The 18913-nt window shown below is 43.2% G+C and overlaps 1 protein-coding gene across 1 annotated transcript; it reads right to left on the reverse strand.

Annotated features, from left to right (window-relative positions):
• Positions 1-12265: 12265 nt before the first annotated feature.
• Kctd12 (potassium channel tetramerization domain containing 12) lies at positions 12266-18207 on the reverse strand. Its single transcript, NM_001399515.1, is given in 1 exon segment — positions 12266-18207. A coding segment is annotated over 1 exon segment (984 nt). The 5' UTR covers positions 18010-18207; the 3' UTR covers positions 12266-17025.
• Positions 18208-18913: the final 706 nt, after the last annotated feature.

Raw genomic sequence — 18913 nt, forward strand, 5'->3', positions numbered from 1 at the left:
TGCGCAACTTGCCAAGGTCACAGATTTAATAAGCTTTGGTGTCAGGATTCGAAACTAAGGATCCTGCATCAAAGTCCTGCATTTTCACCCTATATTATGTACCGTCTCTGGCAAATCATGGCTACAACAGTCTGATTCTGAGATGGCTGAGATTCTGGCAAACTATGAGGCCTGCATGGGGACAATGTGGAGAAATAAATGACAAAGTCAGAACTGAGCTATAGGGCTCATGGCATGGACCAAGGCAGGGCCACCGCAGGGCTGCAAGGACCCGGAGATGCTCAAGGATTTACACACACACACACACACACACACACACACACACACACACACACCATACAACATTTCTTCTACTTCACAACCAAATCTGTCCTTCACCACTTCCTTATCCCCTAAACACATAGTAGGTACCCTTTTCTATCTCTCGGACCATTAAGCATTTTATTCCAGTGTGAATAAATCAATGAAGTGTGAACATGTACGTGTGAGTGTGGGTGTGTGTGTGTGTGTCACTGGCAGTGGGCCCACCAGACCCTATATATGCTAGATGAACACTCTATCATGGAGTCCAACTTTAGCTCTAAAAACTACTTCTCTTCTCTTTTTTCCATCTCATTTCCACAACACCACAACTATTTTTAGTGCATTTAAACTTTTGTTTACCTACCTACCTAGATCTTCTTATTTTATTGATCAAGTCAATATATGTTTTACCAGCTAAAGAAAAAAAATACTCCACACATGGAGAAGAACATTTGGCAGCGGGGGAAAAAAATCTACTTCCAATCATCACAGTTTCAATTAACAAAATTCTGTGCACGTGTTAAAAATATGGTTACGTAAGACACACGTGCATGTCCTGAATGTCAGCATAGTCAGATGCCACTTGCACTGAACTAGTTGGACAAGAAAACTAAGTGGCTTCTCTACATAAGAAACAAGTAAATTAAGGGCAGAGAAGTTTCACTCTCAACATGCATGTGCAATATAAATTCTCAAGGATTAGAGAAAAAATGAAACAAAGACCATGATTCATATGGATTTCTATCTGTCCACTCAATTCTCAGGTTGTCATATCAGAGAAACTTATAATTGGCCATCAACATTCTCACTATCAAGGTAAGATTTTACAATATAAGATTTTATCTGTGTAAGATAATCATCTTTAACCCAAAACTACTTTATGCCCACATACTACTACAGATGGAAAATTCAACACCTGACCTCAAGAGATAGATGACTGTTTAAATGTAGGTATGCATAAAATATTGAGTAAAATTGGTCTTAGACAATGCATAGAAGGTGTATATGGAATATAGACACATTTCATGTTGCCCCACTGCCAAAAATGTCTCATTATGTATGTGTGACCATGCCAGAATTCAAAAACATTCCAAATCTTAAACACTTCTGGTCTCTGCTGTTTTGGACAAGGGATACATGTTCTGAAAACCCCATGTTCCAACATGATAAAATATGACCTTCTTCTTCTGTCTGTTTGGAAGTCCCCTTCTACCTCCCCTGAAAGTACATTAGTAATGGTGCTTAAAGACCATCCTCATGTGCTGGTTTGTGATCATTATCAACTTGGGGGAATCTAGAATCCCAAATGAGCCAGGCCTCCGGGCCCGCGTGTGGGAGATACTCTAGATTAGGATGGGGAGGAGAATGCATTGGGATATTATCTTGATGGCCTTAATCGATATGAGATGACTCATCTTAATTGTAGGTGGGACAATTCTTTTTTTTTTTTTTTTGTGGTTCTTTTTTTCGGAGCTGGGGACCGAACCCAGGGCCTTGCGCTGGTGGGACAATTCTTGGGCACAAGATCCTGGATTATATAAAATGGATTATACAAAGTAGCAAGCTGCACATTAAGCAAACATCCATTCGCTCCTCTAGCAAACATCCATGCGCTCCTCTGCTTTCTGACTGTAGGTGTAAGGTGACTTATGCTTCAAAAGCCTACCTCCTTGACTCCCCCTGCCATGATGAAGTGAATTAAACCCTTTCTCCTTTTTTGTTGCTTGTGTTCACATATTTTATCACAACAGAGAAAGAAACCAAGATACCTAGAAAATACTGAATAATCTCATTGCAAAATCCTTAAATTGATCACCATCCACAAAGATATTTTTCTTCATAATCCTAGAGTCCAAGACCTTCTGGGGAAAAGGCATTTATATCAGCATGCCACATAGACCAAGACCAGGTTCAAGAGTTTAGATAAAAGCAAAGAAAATAATGAAAAAGAGCTGGGGGACTCCAGGAGCCTCACGCAGGCCCTTGTGTCATGGCTGGGTACTGGCAGATGTTTGGAGAGTCTGCTCAAGGGCTCATTCACAATGATGCTTGCAGATTAATGGATTACCTGCCTTCAAGGCAATCACTGGCTAATTAAGCATCTGATCCCCTTGCTGTTTCTCTAATAATAAAGATATTTGCAATGAGAAGGAGCAATATTTTTACATGACTCTCAAATAGGACACTCATGTTCTCTGATTGTACAACAAGGATTTTTATAAAAGCTTGTTAGCTCCCGAATCACCTGGAGAGCATCTTTTTTTAAAGTGTGCATAAGAGTAGTGTCACTGAGACAGATAGTTACAAACTGGAGGACAGAATTTATTTCAAAAAGTCAAGTGATGCTCTGGGAATATCTGGCCAGACTCTGGGTTCCTGGGGCTTAGCTCTCAGCTGCTAAGGTATGCAAATGTTCCCATCCAGAGCCCAGCTGCTGTGTGGAGAAATGTGCTGATGAAACTAAATTGGGATTCTAGAGAACACAAATCAAATTGTAAGCAAAATTACTGAAATACACCAGCCCTCCTTTGAAGCATTATGGGCCAAGCAAAGAAAAATGACTAATGGGTAATAATACACAGTCCTGACAGGAATCATAAGCTGGGAAGGAAGTTGCATGTAAAATAATAATAAAGAATATTAAATTGTCATGAGGCCCTGTCGGAGACAAATGAAATCAGAACGGATTCGCAGCGCCAGTCATTCTCTCTCTCCCTTTGAAAGTGTCCCCAGAATCTCCAGACAAGGCAGGCTTTCACTGGTGTTGCCTTCCTGTTACAAAAGAATGCTCATTCAGATCTGGAAACTGCAGATAAGAGATGGCCATGAAAGCAGAGGGCTGAAAGGCAAACAGGTCCATTGTCTACTGAGAGCCCAGGTGGAAAGGAGGCTCCCTTAACCCTCTACCTATAAAGGAAGCAAAGTGATGGGTTGTCCTGTGGGAGACATCCTTAGTTTGCTGGCTTTGCATTTCTTGTTTTTTATAATATTGTTCTCTTTGAATATATATATATATATATATATATAGTGGTTCTGAGGCAATAATTGAGTCAGAAGAGTGTTTGCCAATCAAGCATGAGGACCTGAGCTCTATCTCAGTACCCTCGTGAAAATCCAAGCGTTGTGGCAGAGATGTCTGTGCCCAGTGATGACGAGATTGACATAGACAGATTTCTGGGGCTTTAGCTAGCCAGCCTAACCTAGTCCTTGAGCTCCAAGTTAGTGAAAGACTTTGTCTCAAAGAAAGGGAACATCTCCTAAAGAGAAATAGCCAAGGTTGGTATCTGGCCTACACACACACACACACACACACACACACACACACACACACAAGTTCACACATGCACCCACATACAATCATATACACATGGACATAAATATATATTGTAAATAAGAGGTAATATTTTAATTTAATGATTAATGTGTTTTAATTTTAAAGTAGTACTTCGGTAGTTTATCTGAAAGGTTCACTCCAAAGCATTCTTCACAGTAAAAAGTAACCTCCTTTGGTGAGGTTCTCATGGCCTCACCTTCAGAAGTTAAGCTGAGAAATCTCCTGTGAAGTCCAGCCTCAGCCTCTGGGCTGTGTAACTCCTAACGAAATCCACCACACTTCCAGAACACAAAACGTCTCTAAGTTAGAAAGCCAACTTATATCACCTGTCTCTTCATCCTAGACTTTGTTGATCTACAAATGCAGCTGCTCATGAGAAACAATTGTAATTGAATACCATCGATTCACGATGAGGCTAGGGCAGCCATATTTCTTCTTGTCCTCAAACTGACTCTCATGTGTGAGTAGGGTAAGAACTGCTGTTCCACACCCTAGTTTTCAATACTCCTTTCCAGCCTTTACCCTCACCCCCCAAGCCCAGCTTATGTCATCTATACATAGTGTCTTCACTGACATTTTGGTGCTAAAAGCTGTGGAACTGGCTTGTTGTTCTCGAGACTTAACGTGTTGCCAAGACAAATCTGCCATTCAAGTCTTTCTTAGCTCCTGGCCCCACTGGCTAATCCTAAAGATGCATTGACTATATTTTCCAACCTGGCAAAACACCTGAGACATAGGACTTACAAGAATGAAAGATTTCTTTAAGCTAATGTTTTCTGTAAATAATCACATTGACGGGTAGCGACAGGTCATCCTGGTAGAAGTCTACAGGGAGAAAACCTGAATACCTCCTGGTGATCAAGAGCAAAGGTAGAAAATAAAAGGCCCCAGCCCTAAGATCCATTTCAATGGTACAATGATCCCCTCAATGATCTAACTTCCTTCCTCTAAGCCCAACATCCCAAAGGCCCCAGTCTTATCAACAGCACCTCTATCTGGTAACCTGGCCTTCAACACATGACTATGGGTAAACTTCCAAACTCTAGCACTATAACGAGCCCTCCTGAGAGTGTTCTCATCCACTTGCCATTCCCCCCTTCAATTAACCCATCTCAGATCTTCATTTTGTGACTCTATTATATCCAATAAATACTTCAATGTTTGAACCAAATGTCTTATCACAGCTACCCCTACATTCTCTTTATCACGGAACTTCAGAACTACATAACTATCAGCATTGACATCCAAACTAGTCTATGTCCTATGCCTGAAAAGAATATTTAGCAGAATTGCTACTCTATTCATTAAGTCACCTGCACCCTAAGTTGTGACAATCAAACATATCAACAGATACTGCCAAATACCCCTTGGTAATGAAGAAGAAATGGCCACATACTCCACTGAGAGTTCCAGCTATATGTCAAATCTCCTCAAAGTACTTCAATAAGGTTGGTTTCTACCAGAAGAAAGGGGAGGGGAAGGGAGAGGGAGAGTGGGGGGGTGAGAAAGAGAGATACTAGTCTTTTAAAACATCAAAGTCCACCCCAAGTTACACACTTCCTCCAGCAAAGCCACTCCTGTTCTAATAAGCTCATACCCCTAATCCTTCTAATCCTTTTCAAACATCTCTACTCCATGGTTACTAAGCACTCAAATATATGACTCTACGGGGGCCATTCTCATTCAAACCACCATAAAGTCTGTGGAAACTAACTCAATAAATAATTTCAGTCTAGGCTGAAATGATGTTATTTGAAATCTTCTTAGAATTACAACTTTGGATGGCAAGGATGGAGAGAAGGTGGATAATAAACACCAGGTGAAGTTGGACAGGAGGGAAAACTTCCGGTGTTCTATGGGACATACGAGAATTCAGGTTGACAAGAATTAACCGTATATTCCAAAATAGTAGGAAAGAATTTGAATAATCTAAATATGGAAAAATGATAGATGTTTGAAATGACATGCTAATTTAGCCAGATCTTGTTATAATTCGTTATATGCATGCATCAAAATGTCACACTATTATATAAATATTATGTGTCAGGTAAAACTAAAATATATTTTTTAAAAAATATATTCCAACTGTGACTCCTCCATTATACACATTTAATTCATAAACACTGGCCTTATGCCATAAATAATGAAAACATTAAATTAATTTATAAAACACAAGAGTATTAACGAAAGAGCATAGACCAGAAGTTTCTTATCTTTAATATGCTAACTTGGTTCCACGGGTCCAACTATAATTTTCACCCCAGTGAACAATTGTTCAGTTCCTTACCTGATTTGTGAAATGTGAGTTACAATGTATTTGCAGAGCCTTTTGAAATTTTAAATTGAGTAGAATTTTATTTGACTTTAATTTGAATGCTAAGTCTTAATTATTTGAGCTAGTGGAAAGGAACAAAACACCAAAAATAGGAAATTTAAATACTGTAAATTTAAACACATACTGACATATATTTTTTATCTCTTCAGGAATTATAAGGTCACCAAAAGTATATAGGAACTTATTTTGTGATTGATAACTCTCCTAAATGATTAATTTCTATCCTAGCTGAACACCCACCATCAACATTTTTACATATCACTGCTGATAAATACTAGATTCCCTGTAGCTTTTATTAAAGTAAATGTAAACTCTTCAAAAACGGTTTTAAGAACAGGGTTCGTACATACTTAAGCTCTCTTAGACTATGCAGACATCCTCATTTTTTCTTCAGTTGTGTTTTATGCATTTCCACTACTCAGTGCTTGACTAACCCCATTCTTCCTCTGCCTGCCTTTGTCAGCCCCAGGGAACTTGGGTCCTGGAGCTTCTCGCAAGCCTTGAAAAGCACATAGAGTACAAGGCTATTGTGACGCTAAGATGTTTTTCTACCTATAAAACTGAAACATTTTAATAAATGTGTTTCATTTTGCTTTAAAAGATATTCTGCTCATTGAACAGAGGCTATTAGGACAAAGCAAGCCTTTTGGTTTGTGTTTTTGTTTTTGTTTTTTCAGAAGCTTTCTGCTTTTAGACTAAACCATTTTTGATTTAATAAACACAGATGATACTTACTAAGGAAGACAGTGTTTTCCCAATGCTTTATTGATACTGTTAACTTTAGCTTCTGGTCATCCTAACTTGATTAATAACGTCTAACTGCCCACGGCTCCTGAGAATATAGACACTGCCTTAGCACACATCTATTAAGTGACAAAAGAAAAAGGCCTTTGGATTTCAAAATTAAGAAACAAATATGTATCAAGTTATCACAAAACTCCAACTGTTGGAATTAGGGAAAAACTATTTCTACATTTTTTTAAACAAAGTAGAACATCAAATGTTCTTATTTTCTGAAAAAAAATGGATGATAATGGTGACAGTTTGTCAACTCCGTTCTAAAGTTAGCCTCCTCTCAAGCCCTCAGACAATAAAAAACAAAACAAAAAAAGCACAGAACCCTGAGCCATTAAAACTGTCCCATACGGTGAGCTGGAGAGGTAGCTCAGAGGTAGCATACTTAATCTCATGAGTTCAAGACCCAGTAGGAAACTTTTTAAAATATTTTTAAAAAATAAATAAAAACAGACTTCTCTTAAGGTAATACCATGATGGATTAAAGGGGTTCTTTCCCTATAGTTTCTCATAGACGTGTGTGGTAATTTTAGCTTCCTTCTTTAAAAAAGAAAAAAGAAAAAAAATGATTCTGTCTTTCTTAGCTAAAGATCATTTACATTTAATTTCCTGTACTTAAGTGAATTCTAATTATCATTCTTCCTCAGCTGCCACCTCTGGTAGGTGGCCACCATCTCTGTGGGTTCATATGACCTCTTCTTCCCCGGCTCAAGGACAGTTCTTCGGGTCACTCTTACTCCTCTGGAAAGGATACTACGTCTGCCTGATTGCAGTGTGGGCCTGACCCCACTCAACAGTCAAGACTTGACTTGCTTGAGGGCACCTCAGATGCAGTTACCTCAGAGATGCGGGGCTTCAGCCTTTTGCTGCCGACATCTTCTTAAAGGAGAAGTCACTAATAGATTCATGGGTGTACTTAGGTCCTCAAGTAAAGTGTGTAAGTACAACATCAAAGGGTTCGAGCCCTATTCCCCCCTAAGTTGACTCAAATCTAGAATTAACTATGTGAGGATGATAACACACCTAATAACCCTTGAGATTTGTCTAAAAGACAAAGAAGGAAGGAAACGCTACATGACAGAGGAATTTAAAAAAAAAAAAAAACATAGGGTTGGGGATTTAGCTCAGTGGTAGAGTGCTTGCCTAGGAAGCGCAAGGCCCTGGGTTCGGTCCCAGCTCCGGGAAAAAAAAGAACCAAAAAAAAAAAAAAAAAAAAAAAAAAACATAGACGCAATGAAATCCAACTGTTGGTGGAAGTTTTGTTGTTGTTATTGTTGTTGTTGTTGTTATTTATTGTTGTTGTTTTTAGACAGGGTCTCACTCTGCCTTCCAGGTGCTGGGATAAGAAGCAAACGTAGTCAGGCAAGCTACTCACTGTTTAGAAGTTACATTCCTAATACTAGTGAGCAAAACTTTAATACCTCTGCCTACAATATTAGGCCACAGAAAAAACATTCATTAAACACACATAGGCCTGAGCAGGAAGAAAAACATTTACTACTGCGAGGTCAGAGTCTGGGAGCACACGACCATTTACCTGCTCAAGTCCTGGGAACTGTGGTTTTCAAAAACCCACCACTTTTAATGTCCCCAGCAGAACATATGGGAGGGCAATGCTTGCCGGAAGGTCATATTTCATCCCTACGCCTCTTGAAACTTGGGAGTCGAGAGTTTCAACATTGTACCAAATCACAGCCCCAGGAAAGCCTACAATGGGCTGCCAGCGAGCCTGTCTTCCTCACAAAATGGAAACGCTGCCCTCTGTTTTCTCCATAAGCCGGAAGTTCACGTGGAGCCTTGAAACACCTACCAATGGCTATGCATGGGGAAACACCTACCCATATCAGCTATGTCTGACACAGGCCTCCGTGACTGTCGAGTCAGAAGTCAGGACTGTCATCTGTGCGTATTTACTAATGAATTTGCAAGGATAATTTCTCAACTGTTTATGCAGTTATATAAGTAGAAAGAGGTCTTTTTTTTTTTTAATTCTGCTACTGTATTTTCCTAAGATAGCTAGATACATTTTCGGCTACATAATTTTTCTCCTTGATACAGCTTAAAAACGAGTTAATTGGGATAGACGTGAATTTAACCACAAATGTTTAGTGGTGGTCTATGAAGCCTGTACACTGTTGAGCCGTGGGGCAAAATAAAGAAATAGGTGCCTTCCCCAATTCTGGAAGCGGTCAAAGAGACGGCAAGAGTAAGTGAATAGCAAGGCACCGGCCTAAAAGCGATAAATGCCAGGCACCAGTGAGATCCTTTCCTTCTATGTACAAGACACTAGAGCTCTCTTGTGTCATCTACCCAGCCAGGGAAATTAAGCATACATTAATAAATAGTAAGTAACAATACTGACACAAGGTTGAATGCGTAAGGAAGGAAGGGAGTGGCTCTGGGAGGAGCTGGGGGAGGGGCGAATACGGTCAAAATACATTGTAAGATCGGCTCAAATAATTTAAGAACTCTGTGTCTCTTGGATTCCGAGATTGTTTCCCTCAAACAGGGTGTGCCTGATCACGCTGCAAGCCCTTCTCCTTCATATAAAATGCTCTACTCTGAAATATTCAAAAGAAAGACGGATGAGACCTTGCACCACACTTGGGCCAGATGATCTGCATGTAGAGTAGTGCGACCCCTCAGGTGGAGTCCCATGGTCATCTCCTAAGCGTCCTCTGGCTCCGTTTGCGCTCAGCACCACACATGAAATTATGTATCAGTAATTTCACACGGATTACTAGGCCCCTCGCTTAAAATTGTTCAGTAAATCCCACGAACCAGAGTGTATTAAAATCCCGCTGATAGAGTAGAGGAGTCTGGCTCTCACTGGCTCGCACCGGCTCTTGTCGGCTTGCACTGGATCCTCTTCCACCACGGTATTCATTGGTAGTGGTTGATTTGGGGGTTAGGCGTTGTGTGCTTTATGAGTTCAGTCTAGGTCTTTGTTTTATTCTGAGGGTGTGTGTGTGTGTGTGTGTGTGTGTGTGTGTGTGTGTGTGTGTGTGTGTGCTATGGGGGCAAGTTTGCTCATGTGCATATGGAGGTCAGAGATTTTAATATCTAGTACCTTCCTCCTTGTTCTGTACTTTATTTACTGGGGCAAGGTCCCTCGTTGAACCTGGAACTCACCAATTTGGTCGGTCAGGCTAATCAGCTTGTCCCTGGTACCCCATGTCTCTACTTCCTGAGCACCAAGATGCATTTTGACCTCAAGAGACATTTGCTCTGGAGCTATTTAACTTTGTACATGGATCCGGCTGGACAGATGACTTTTCCAAAGCACCGAGGTTCAGTTCCCACATCAAGAGCTCACAACTGCCTATAACTCCAGTTCCAGGTGATCTGATGGCCTCTGGCCTCCAAAGGGGCTTTCACTAAAGTATACAATGGGAGACGCTTCTCCAGATACTGTTTTCTATCTTTTCATGACTTCTTCAAACTTTTTTTCAGTATTTTAAGATTTTCATTGTAGAAGTTTGTACCTCCTTAATTAAGTTTATTCTTGGGCTTGTATGTAGGTATGTATTACATATGTATGTATGTACGTATGTATGTATAAGATACTGGGATTGGGATTTTTTTATGTTTTCTTCCTTAGCGAGAAATACTTGGTATATATGAAAGCTACATATTTGTATATCTTAATTCTCTATCAAGATCTTGGCTGCAAGTGTTCGCCAGATCAAGGGGTTTTCCAGTGGAATATTCGGGGTCTTCTAAGAATAAAATATCTGCAACTATCTGGCAATTCCACTTCTTCCTGTCCTAATTTTTGCTTTTCTTATACCTGTTTTACTGCCCTAGCTAGGATTACAAACACTGTATTGAAAAAAGAGGGAGCGGAGAGATAGCTCACCCGTTAAAAGCACTAGCTGCTCTTACAGAGAACCCAGGCTCAGTTCCCAGCACTAACATGGTGGCTCACAGGCACCTGTAATTCCAGTTCCAGGTACTTCAACATTCTCTTTTGGCCTCTACGGGAACTCTGTGCACATGGTTCACATACCTACACACAGGTATTCATATAATATTCATATAATACATACATACATCTTTTAAAAATAATATAGAGTTAGACATCCTTTGATTTATGGGTTTGCATGTCAATAAGCCCTTTCTAGGTTAAAACTATAGTAAGTTTTTCAAAGGCACGTGTTCAGCACCTCTCATTAAAGCGCACTCTGGCTTAACAGCACAGCACACCGTAGAGGTTGGATCCCTGTCACTATTACCATTGGGCATGTGGCTTATGTTCACCGTCACAGACAGTAATACACCACATAGCACTAGTCTGGGGAAAGTTTACTAAATATGTGTGCATTGAACCCTTTTGTAGTATCAAAAAGTTAAAAAAAAATTAAGTTAAATGGCCAAACATCACAGACCTGAATTTTCAGTTCCAGAGGAAGGAAAAAAAAACTCTATTCATGCATGTAAAAACACATTCAATACAGTTTGGAGTGGGAAAAAAAATTACTAGAGACTTAAATACGTGTTAGGAAAGGACAAGTTATAAAAACAAAACTGCAGCCCATCTAGACAATGACACATCAATGCAGAATATCTTGGAACTATCAGAAACCGAGATAGATCATTGCCACATGCCCGTGTGTCACACGAGCTGTCAGATCAGTGGTCAAACCAGGGAGACATCATGGAAGAGGCACTGCCACCACTGCAGGAAAGAGAGCGTGGGCAAGTAAGTATTACTTCATGGATAGAAGAAACCCTGGATATTGTCTCTGGGAAAAGCTAGGGGTTAGAAAAGAGAGACCTCTTCTTTATTATCTACATTTTTGTCTTGCCTGAGGATTTTTTCATATCTATGACATTTTCAAAAATAAATCATCCGTGTTTATATATACAAAACAAAAGCCACCCAGAGGAAGTGCAGGCAAAAGAGGAAGGGCGAAACCTGGCTGGCTCTAACCACTTGACTCCCGGCTTCCTGTGCTATATAAGCCAGCAAGCAGCTGGTTTCTGTACTTTCCCAGTCAGAGTGGCCCTAGGCCTTCTTTGGAAAGAATGAACTTCAAAGGCTGGTGGTTGACAGTGCTTCAAAGAGTCCCTGCCTCAGTCACACAGCTGTTCTTGTCCAGTACTCACCAGGACCTTACGGCCCTCATGAACCATACTTTCACTTTGGGTAAATCTTGCTCCTACGACTGTGTTTCTTCACACTTAAAGGGGTCATTTATGTCCTGTTGCCCTTATACAGCAGTGGCTGCAAAGACTGAAATTAAAGAAAAATATTGTGAAAGATTTTTTTTTCCTTCTGAAATGACTATCAGCTTGCCTGTTATGTATTCTGGACAGTAAGACAAAAGCCTGGCCCAGATGGAAATTTACTTGGTGATATGTAATGGTTGAAGGCATGGCCCGCTGTCTGTCCGTCCCACTGCAGTGTGGAAAGCATCAGTGGCACTTCTGAAACTTCCTAAATGAAATTAGAACAGTGTTCCAGCCAGTCCATACCACGGAGCCAAGGGGAGTAATTAAAGGAGTGAATGTTTTATTCTTTAGTGTTTAATAGAATACATAACAAGTCACACAATCAATGATTCATTTCTTCACACACAGCAGGGAAACCGGCAGAGTGTTTCCATGACACAACTGGTTGTGAGTAGAAGGAACGGAACAGCATTTGGATGGATGAAGACAATTTCAAAAGTGTGAGCACCTCTGAAAAGATTTCACCCATGTGTTTTTGTTTCCTTGCTGATATGGAGGGGCTTTTATTCTTGGGTCTATGTTTCACTAGAAAAGTGGGATATTAGGATATTTTTCCACGTCCCCTTAGATTTCTAAGAAAGAGCTCAAAGATATGTATCACTTAGCAAGTGACGTTTTTCAACATGTCGGAATCCAAATAATTACTACAAAGAGCAAGTTTTCAAATACCCAGAAAATTTAATTTACATGTTCAAAATGTATGCCCGTGATGGATGTTTCAATCCTGTGTCATCAAATGGATACTAAACTGGTCGTAATGAAAGAACGAGCATCGTTTGTTTTCAATAGTAAAGTTTACATGGCTATCAAGTCACAAAGACAGTTGTATAGCAGTTTACATTACAGTTGATGTCCGCACACCTCAAAACGCATTTTAAATAAACGAAACTGGTTTGGAAAAACATTACAAAATGCAGTGGCAAGCATGTTTGGTCAACTGGTCAATCCTTCTACCATCCAACAGCTGACTCCAGCGGAGGTCTTCTGTTAGGATTCTTCCATCCTGTTCAATGGGCCCTGGAGGAAATCTAAATCCTCCAGTACTGATAGTTTGAGATGTGTACTATCCAAAACTGTCACAAAGAAAAGTTAGCTACAGCAACCTACTTCCGACTGTGGAAAAATTCATCCACGTACTGTAGGCTCTGGGAACAAGAACACTGGGTTCGATTCATGACTTGAGAGACTTAAGTTACCCAAAACATTAAGATTTTAAAAGACTAAAAGTAGTGAGGGAAAAAAAAACACAATAAAAATTGCAAGCAGAGACTTAACTAAGAGTTTTACAATTAAAAAAAATACCAAATTTAAAGTATGTCAGTTTTATAGAACTTGTAATTTGGACTGCAAAAGGAATGCTTAAGGAATTCACTTCCTTCGCTCAGTATTTTTCTAAATATCTGTATAATTTATTTTATATATAGGAGTACAAAAACGACTTGAATACCATAATATGAATAGTTAAAAAAATTACCAAAGCTCTGTGATACATGGCTTTAATGTAGTATCAACATTCCACGGAAAGAACAATACGAACTGGACTGTGTTGCAAGCCCTGCCCGTCTGGGCATTTGCACATTATATATGTCCTCAGAGAAGCAGCAGGCACACACGTATATGATTCTGCTTTGAAAAGGAAGACAATTTGGCTAGTTTTATCACCTTGCTAGCAATTGAAAAAAAATTAAAAAAATTAAAAAAAAACCACTAGAGTAAGAAAAGTATTAAAAAGGTGGGGGGAGTGTATTTTCCTTTACATGTTCAAAAATTTAGAATGAGGTGGACTGCAGTCCACAAGCATTAAAAAACAGACATGTCGAATGTCTGATAAACTGCACAGGGCCTGGTACCTATTTTGGTTTTCTTTATAACCCCAATGACTGTCAGCACTTCTCTTTAAAAATTACTTATTAAACCTAATGTCATTCCATTATTTATGAGCATCAGATGCTAATTTGATCAACATATGCAAATGATCGCCTCTCTGAGATAGATTGCCGTTGTGAATATCTGAATAGTTTATAATATCCTTCTGGGTCATTTCAAACATACTGTTGAGAGCTCTACTCTATTCGGTGCAGTACTCAAATTCATGGGTGCTGACAAATATTGTAGAACATTTTATAAGCCCTAAAGATGTTTCTTCTACCACCCAAGGCCCACGCCAAGTCACCCTGACTCAGTCATACTTACCTATCACAGAATAAGATGACCATTCAGACTTAACTTGGGGCTAAAAAGCACAAAGTTTTCATGCCTGGGATCCAACAACAGAGGGCACAGTTGCTTCCAGGAAAAGGTCCGTGTACTGTGGCTAACACTAACTTCCCAATCCTTAAAATAACAGACCAGTCAGGGTGTGGGGGAAGGTACAGTGATGTCTCTGTTAGTGAGACAACTGAATGGTTTTCCAAGCTACAATCCCTCAGACTTGAATGCAGACAAAACTTCAAAATGTCAGCCGTTTCCCATGGCCCCTATCGCTGCACAGATTGACAAGGGGAATCAGAACCTCCGTCTTGCCATCTGCCAATGTATTCTGATCCGTCCTAAAGGTGTTTTTTAATAGTGCATTTCTTTCTTAAGCCATCTAACACTGTTCCATGGCATGGAAAAGTCTGACACTCACGTTAGACCAGTGAGTGACAGTCCTACGTCCCTTCAGGTTTGAAATAAAGGTTCTGATCCACTGCCTAAAAATAAGGTCAACCTTGAAGTAATCACAACTCCTGGATCCCTGTTTCCCTTTCTTTAAAACTGCACACTCAGCACATAAAGCCAACTTTTCTTTAAAAAAAAAAAGTAACAAAAGAATGTAAATCTGTCCCAATCAAAATGCAAACATTATTGGATTAGAAATATGAATAGCTTGAGTACAGGTAGACAGCTAACTGACGTATGATTAGTATACAACTAACGTCCCAGCAAAAATGTGTGGAGCAAACCCAGCCACTTAGCTGTGAATGAGTTCCTGACCCAAGTCCACAGGCAAGGGTGTGAGAAACTCACCGAAACACGTTGCTCTTGTATATACACCATCAAATAAATGCAAGTTACCAGGGGGCAAATATAGGAAATTCTATAGCATCCGTAGATGAATTAAAAAACTAAAGGATTCGTGTAAAATGTTTATATATGGTATGTACAGAGTGGACCGCAGGAGTCTGACAATAAAACTGTCCCAATTCATAACATCTGCCATGGACACGATGACATATACAGTACAAGGTTCGTTTTTTAGAAAGAAGGAAACACGGAGCTAATTTAAACACTTAAAATGGCTCTTACAAATATCCTTAAAAACACATCTCTGAGTGAAATGGTAAAACAAGCACACACATAAAAAGGCTTCTCCGTAATCACAGATCATCCAAAAGATGCCTGTCAGCAGGAAGCGTACGGATTCACCTCCTTCCGGCTGTGGTGTGCACAGGATCCACGCTGGGAATTCATTCCACGTGGGACTAAAGGCGTAAGGCAACCGGGTCTCCTGCTTCTGCTGCGTTCACCTAAAACACCGCGTTATTGCTCAGCCCACACTGAAGTATTTGTTTGCCTTCATTTAAAGAACATCCCACTTCACAGCTCTCTACAGATGGGCAGCTCCCAGGGCGCTTCCGTTTGTCTTCAGCTCTGACAGGAGCAGATTCCACTGCAACGTCAAGCAAACGCATGAAAGGGCGAGCGAGCCTTGTTCCGGTTTTCAGAACTGCCTAGGAGTCCACACTTGCTGGGCTTGCAGAAAACAGCAATTTAAAAATACTACTACTAATAATAATAATAATAGCAAGAGATCTTAAGTCTAAGTAACTAAAATCGAACTTATTTTTGCTTAAGTAAATAGGCTAAAAATGAGGAAATACAACCAACAAGAAAATAAATGTTCAAAGCACTAAAATTCTACTAGGTAACTCTTTGGTTAGGTTAGACGGGTATTAGCAACTAAGTTTAGGACTCAAAATGGCTCGATAGACTTCCAGCTGAAGATAGGTCTTTTACTAACCTTGATAAAATCTAAGTTTACACGTACTGTTTCATATTTTTTTAAATGTGCACGTACTCAAGTGGATCATACAAACGTCCAACTCTCAAATAATAAATGAGTATGTCCCCTCCTCCCTCCCGCCCTTCCTCCCCTCTTTCCTCCCTCCCCAACCCTCCCACAGTCCTAGACCTAAGTAAGGGCTGTCTGACCCTACTAACCATTCCTGTATTAATTGGTCACCGCGGGCCTAGGCAACCTTGCCCCCTGCTCCTTGCTCCTAGCCTAGAAGTACTGACTTAACCAACAAAACCTAGAGCTCAGGCAAGTAGCTGAAGAGAAAGGGCGCCTCCGCAGGCAGGAGGATTGCTTTCTACAATTTTAAGCCACAGGAGATCTATTGCCAGTACTAGAATTTACTTCTACCTGTAACTTTAAAAAACAAAAAAAGCACTTTATTTACAGTCTTTGAACTGCCTCCATGGGGTCTTAATTCCAACGTACGGTTTTCCTTTCGGTTGTCTAAAACTTTTATCTTTCTAATGAGGATCAAGTCCGTAACAACGTTTTAAAACACTGTCTCCACACAGCGCTCTCAGTTCTGATCTCTGAAAACCGCTATGGAGTCAAAGGGTTTAAGATTTCAAGGACTTGTCCTCACTGCACGCCAGACACCGTGCAGTCGGGGTCTGAGCAACTCAGTCATTCCCAGATACTTGGCGACTGCTCCCGCACTGCCCCACTAGATCACGACAATCTGGGGGGAAGGGTGTTTGGAGGCCCGGAGTAGAGGAAGCGTGAGTGAAGGGCTACATCTGGGCACTCTCTCGGTTAGTGGGGTCCAAAGAAGACGAAGAAGCCCAGAGGATTTGTGGCTGCAGATTCTCAAGTGGGGAGCAGACGGGTCTGGGCGAGCTACTGGGGGCCTGGGGGCGGGGCAGAAGGAATGGGGAGACAGGGAAGGAGCGAGGGTATCTATAATCCTGTCCCCCGCGGGGAGGAAGGGAAGTGGGCTCCGGAGTGGCGAGGGGCGTGGGGAGCTCACTCCCTGCAGAAGACGTACTCGGTGTAGCTGGTCCAGATCTTGTCCTCGCTCTGGTCGGTGCTACTAGCAAAGGCGCAGGTGCCGGTGGAGCTGCACGCCACCATGTGGAAGCCCGACTCCGACAGCTTATCGAACGCCTGCTCTAGGAAGTTGAACTTGAGGTAATAGCGCGAGGTGTAGCGCTCCGGGGGCCGGTCGGGGTCCCGGCTCTCATTCAGGGTGTCCCCAAACACCTCCTTGGCCAGCGACGTCTTGCCGCACACGGTGATGCGCGCCACCCTCCGGAACTTGGCGTCCGCCTGAGCGTCGCGCCCGATGGTGTAGGAGCCGCGGTAGCCGATGGTGATGTAGCCCGAGCGCCGGCTGCCGTCCAAAGACTGGGACGGCGTGAGCAGGGGGCCCGCCGCGCCCCCGGACGGGCTACGGCTAGCCAGATCCAGCGTGGGCGACGGCGCCCCGGCCGAGGCGCCCTCCTGCGGCTCCGGCTCCGCGTAGCCCAGCGGCAGCAGCTCGTCGCCCAGTGAGCCCTCCTTGTGCACCCCGCGGCGCGAGTGCGGCGGCGGTGGCCCCGGACCGGGCTGCTGGGGCGCCCCGAGGCGTCGCACGAGCTCCGGCAGCTCGAAGTACTCGGCCTCGCGCTGCAGCCGGCTGCGCTCCGGGAAGTAGTCGGGCAGCACGAGCTGCAAGTCCCGCAGGTAATCCAGGATGTAGCGGAAGAGGAAGCCATCCCGGTCCAGAAAGAAGCGGCCTTTGCTGTCCCGGGCCAGCTCCTGCGGCTGCTGCTGCGTGAACATACGCCAGAGCAGCGAGTCGGGCACGGACACCACGGTACAGCGCCGGGTCACATACACCTGCCCTCCCACGTTCAGCTCCACGATGTCCGGGAAGAGCGGCGGCTCCGCTGAGGACGACGACGAGCCGCTGCCACCTCCGCCTCCGCCCCCGTTGGGTAATCCTCGGGTGCTGTCCGCCAGAGCCATGGCCAAAAAGAGGTGGCCGGGCTGTGCCAAGTGGCAGGGAGCGGGGTCGCGATCAGAAGCCGCAGCGGCTCTTAGCCCGGGAGCCCTGCGCTCAGGCGGCGGCTGGCCACGGAGAGCCGCGCGGAGCGAGCGCGCAGCAGTGTGCCCACGAGAGCCCCGGTGCGCTGCGCCCGCCTCGCCCGCGCGCTCCAGGCGAGTGGCGGGTCGCGGCCCGCGCGCCGCTTAAGTAGAGCCGCCCGCTCGGGCGCCGCGGCGCGCAGGAGGCGTGGGCGGCTGCGGAGCCGCTGAGCTCGCTCCCGGGGCGGGGAGGGCTGGGGCGGGGTGGGGGTGGGGGAGGAGCGGGGAATGCATTTGCATGCTAAACGCTGACGCGGCTCCGGGCTGCAGGCTCCACCCTGACCCGCGCGCTCCGAGGGGCGACCCGGCTGTCACCGCCCGCCCCAACCCAGCTCCTCTTCTTCCTCCGCAGTGGGTCAGAGCCTCGGCGCTTCCCCAGGAGGCTGTTCTCTAAAGCGAACATCTTGTGTCCCCACCTCCCCTCCTGCCGCCCTTCTCGGCTGACCGCAGCCCGCACCCGGGGACTCCAGAAGGGGTTGGAAACTTTCTGGCAGAGTCGAAAAGCTTGGTTGCCTGCGGCTAGCGCCCTCTAGACCTACAGGCTTCTAACAGTGCAGAGCGCTGCTGTAGAACATCCATCCCTGGGGCTCTGGAAGTTCTGAAGGGACGCGGGGGTCCCTCCAAACCCAGAGCACCCAAAGGTTTTTCACGTGACTACCGTATAGCCTCGAAAAATCCCTAGCAACCACAAGAGGATGCTTCGCGAAAATGCTCTGTTAGATTATTTTACGAGTGCATAAAGTCTCTGGTTAGGAAACTTCAACATAGTACAGAAATGACTAGGAGA

The sequence above is a fragment of the Rattus norvegicus genome, chromosome 15 (assembly GCF_021556685.1).
Source record: "Rattus norvegicus strain SHRSP/BbbUtx chromosome 15, alternate assembly SHRSP_T2T, whole genome shotgun sequence".
NCBI classification, from domain to species: domain Eukaryota; kingdom Metazoa; phylum Chordata; class Mammalia; order Rodentia; family Muridae; genus Rattus; species Rattus norvegicus.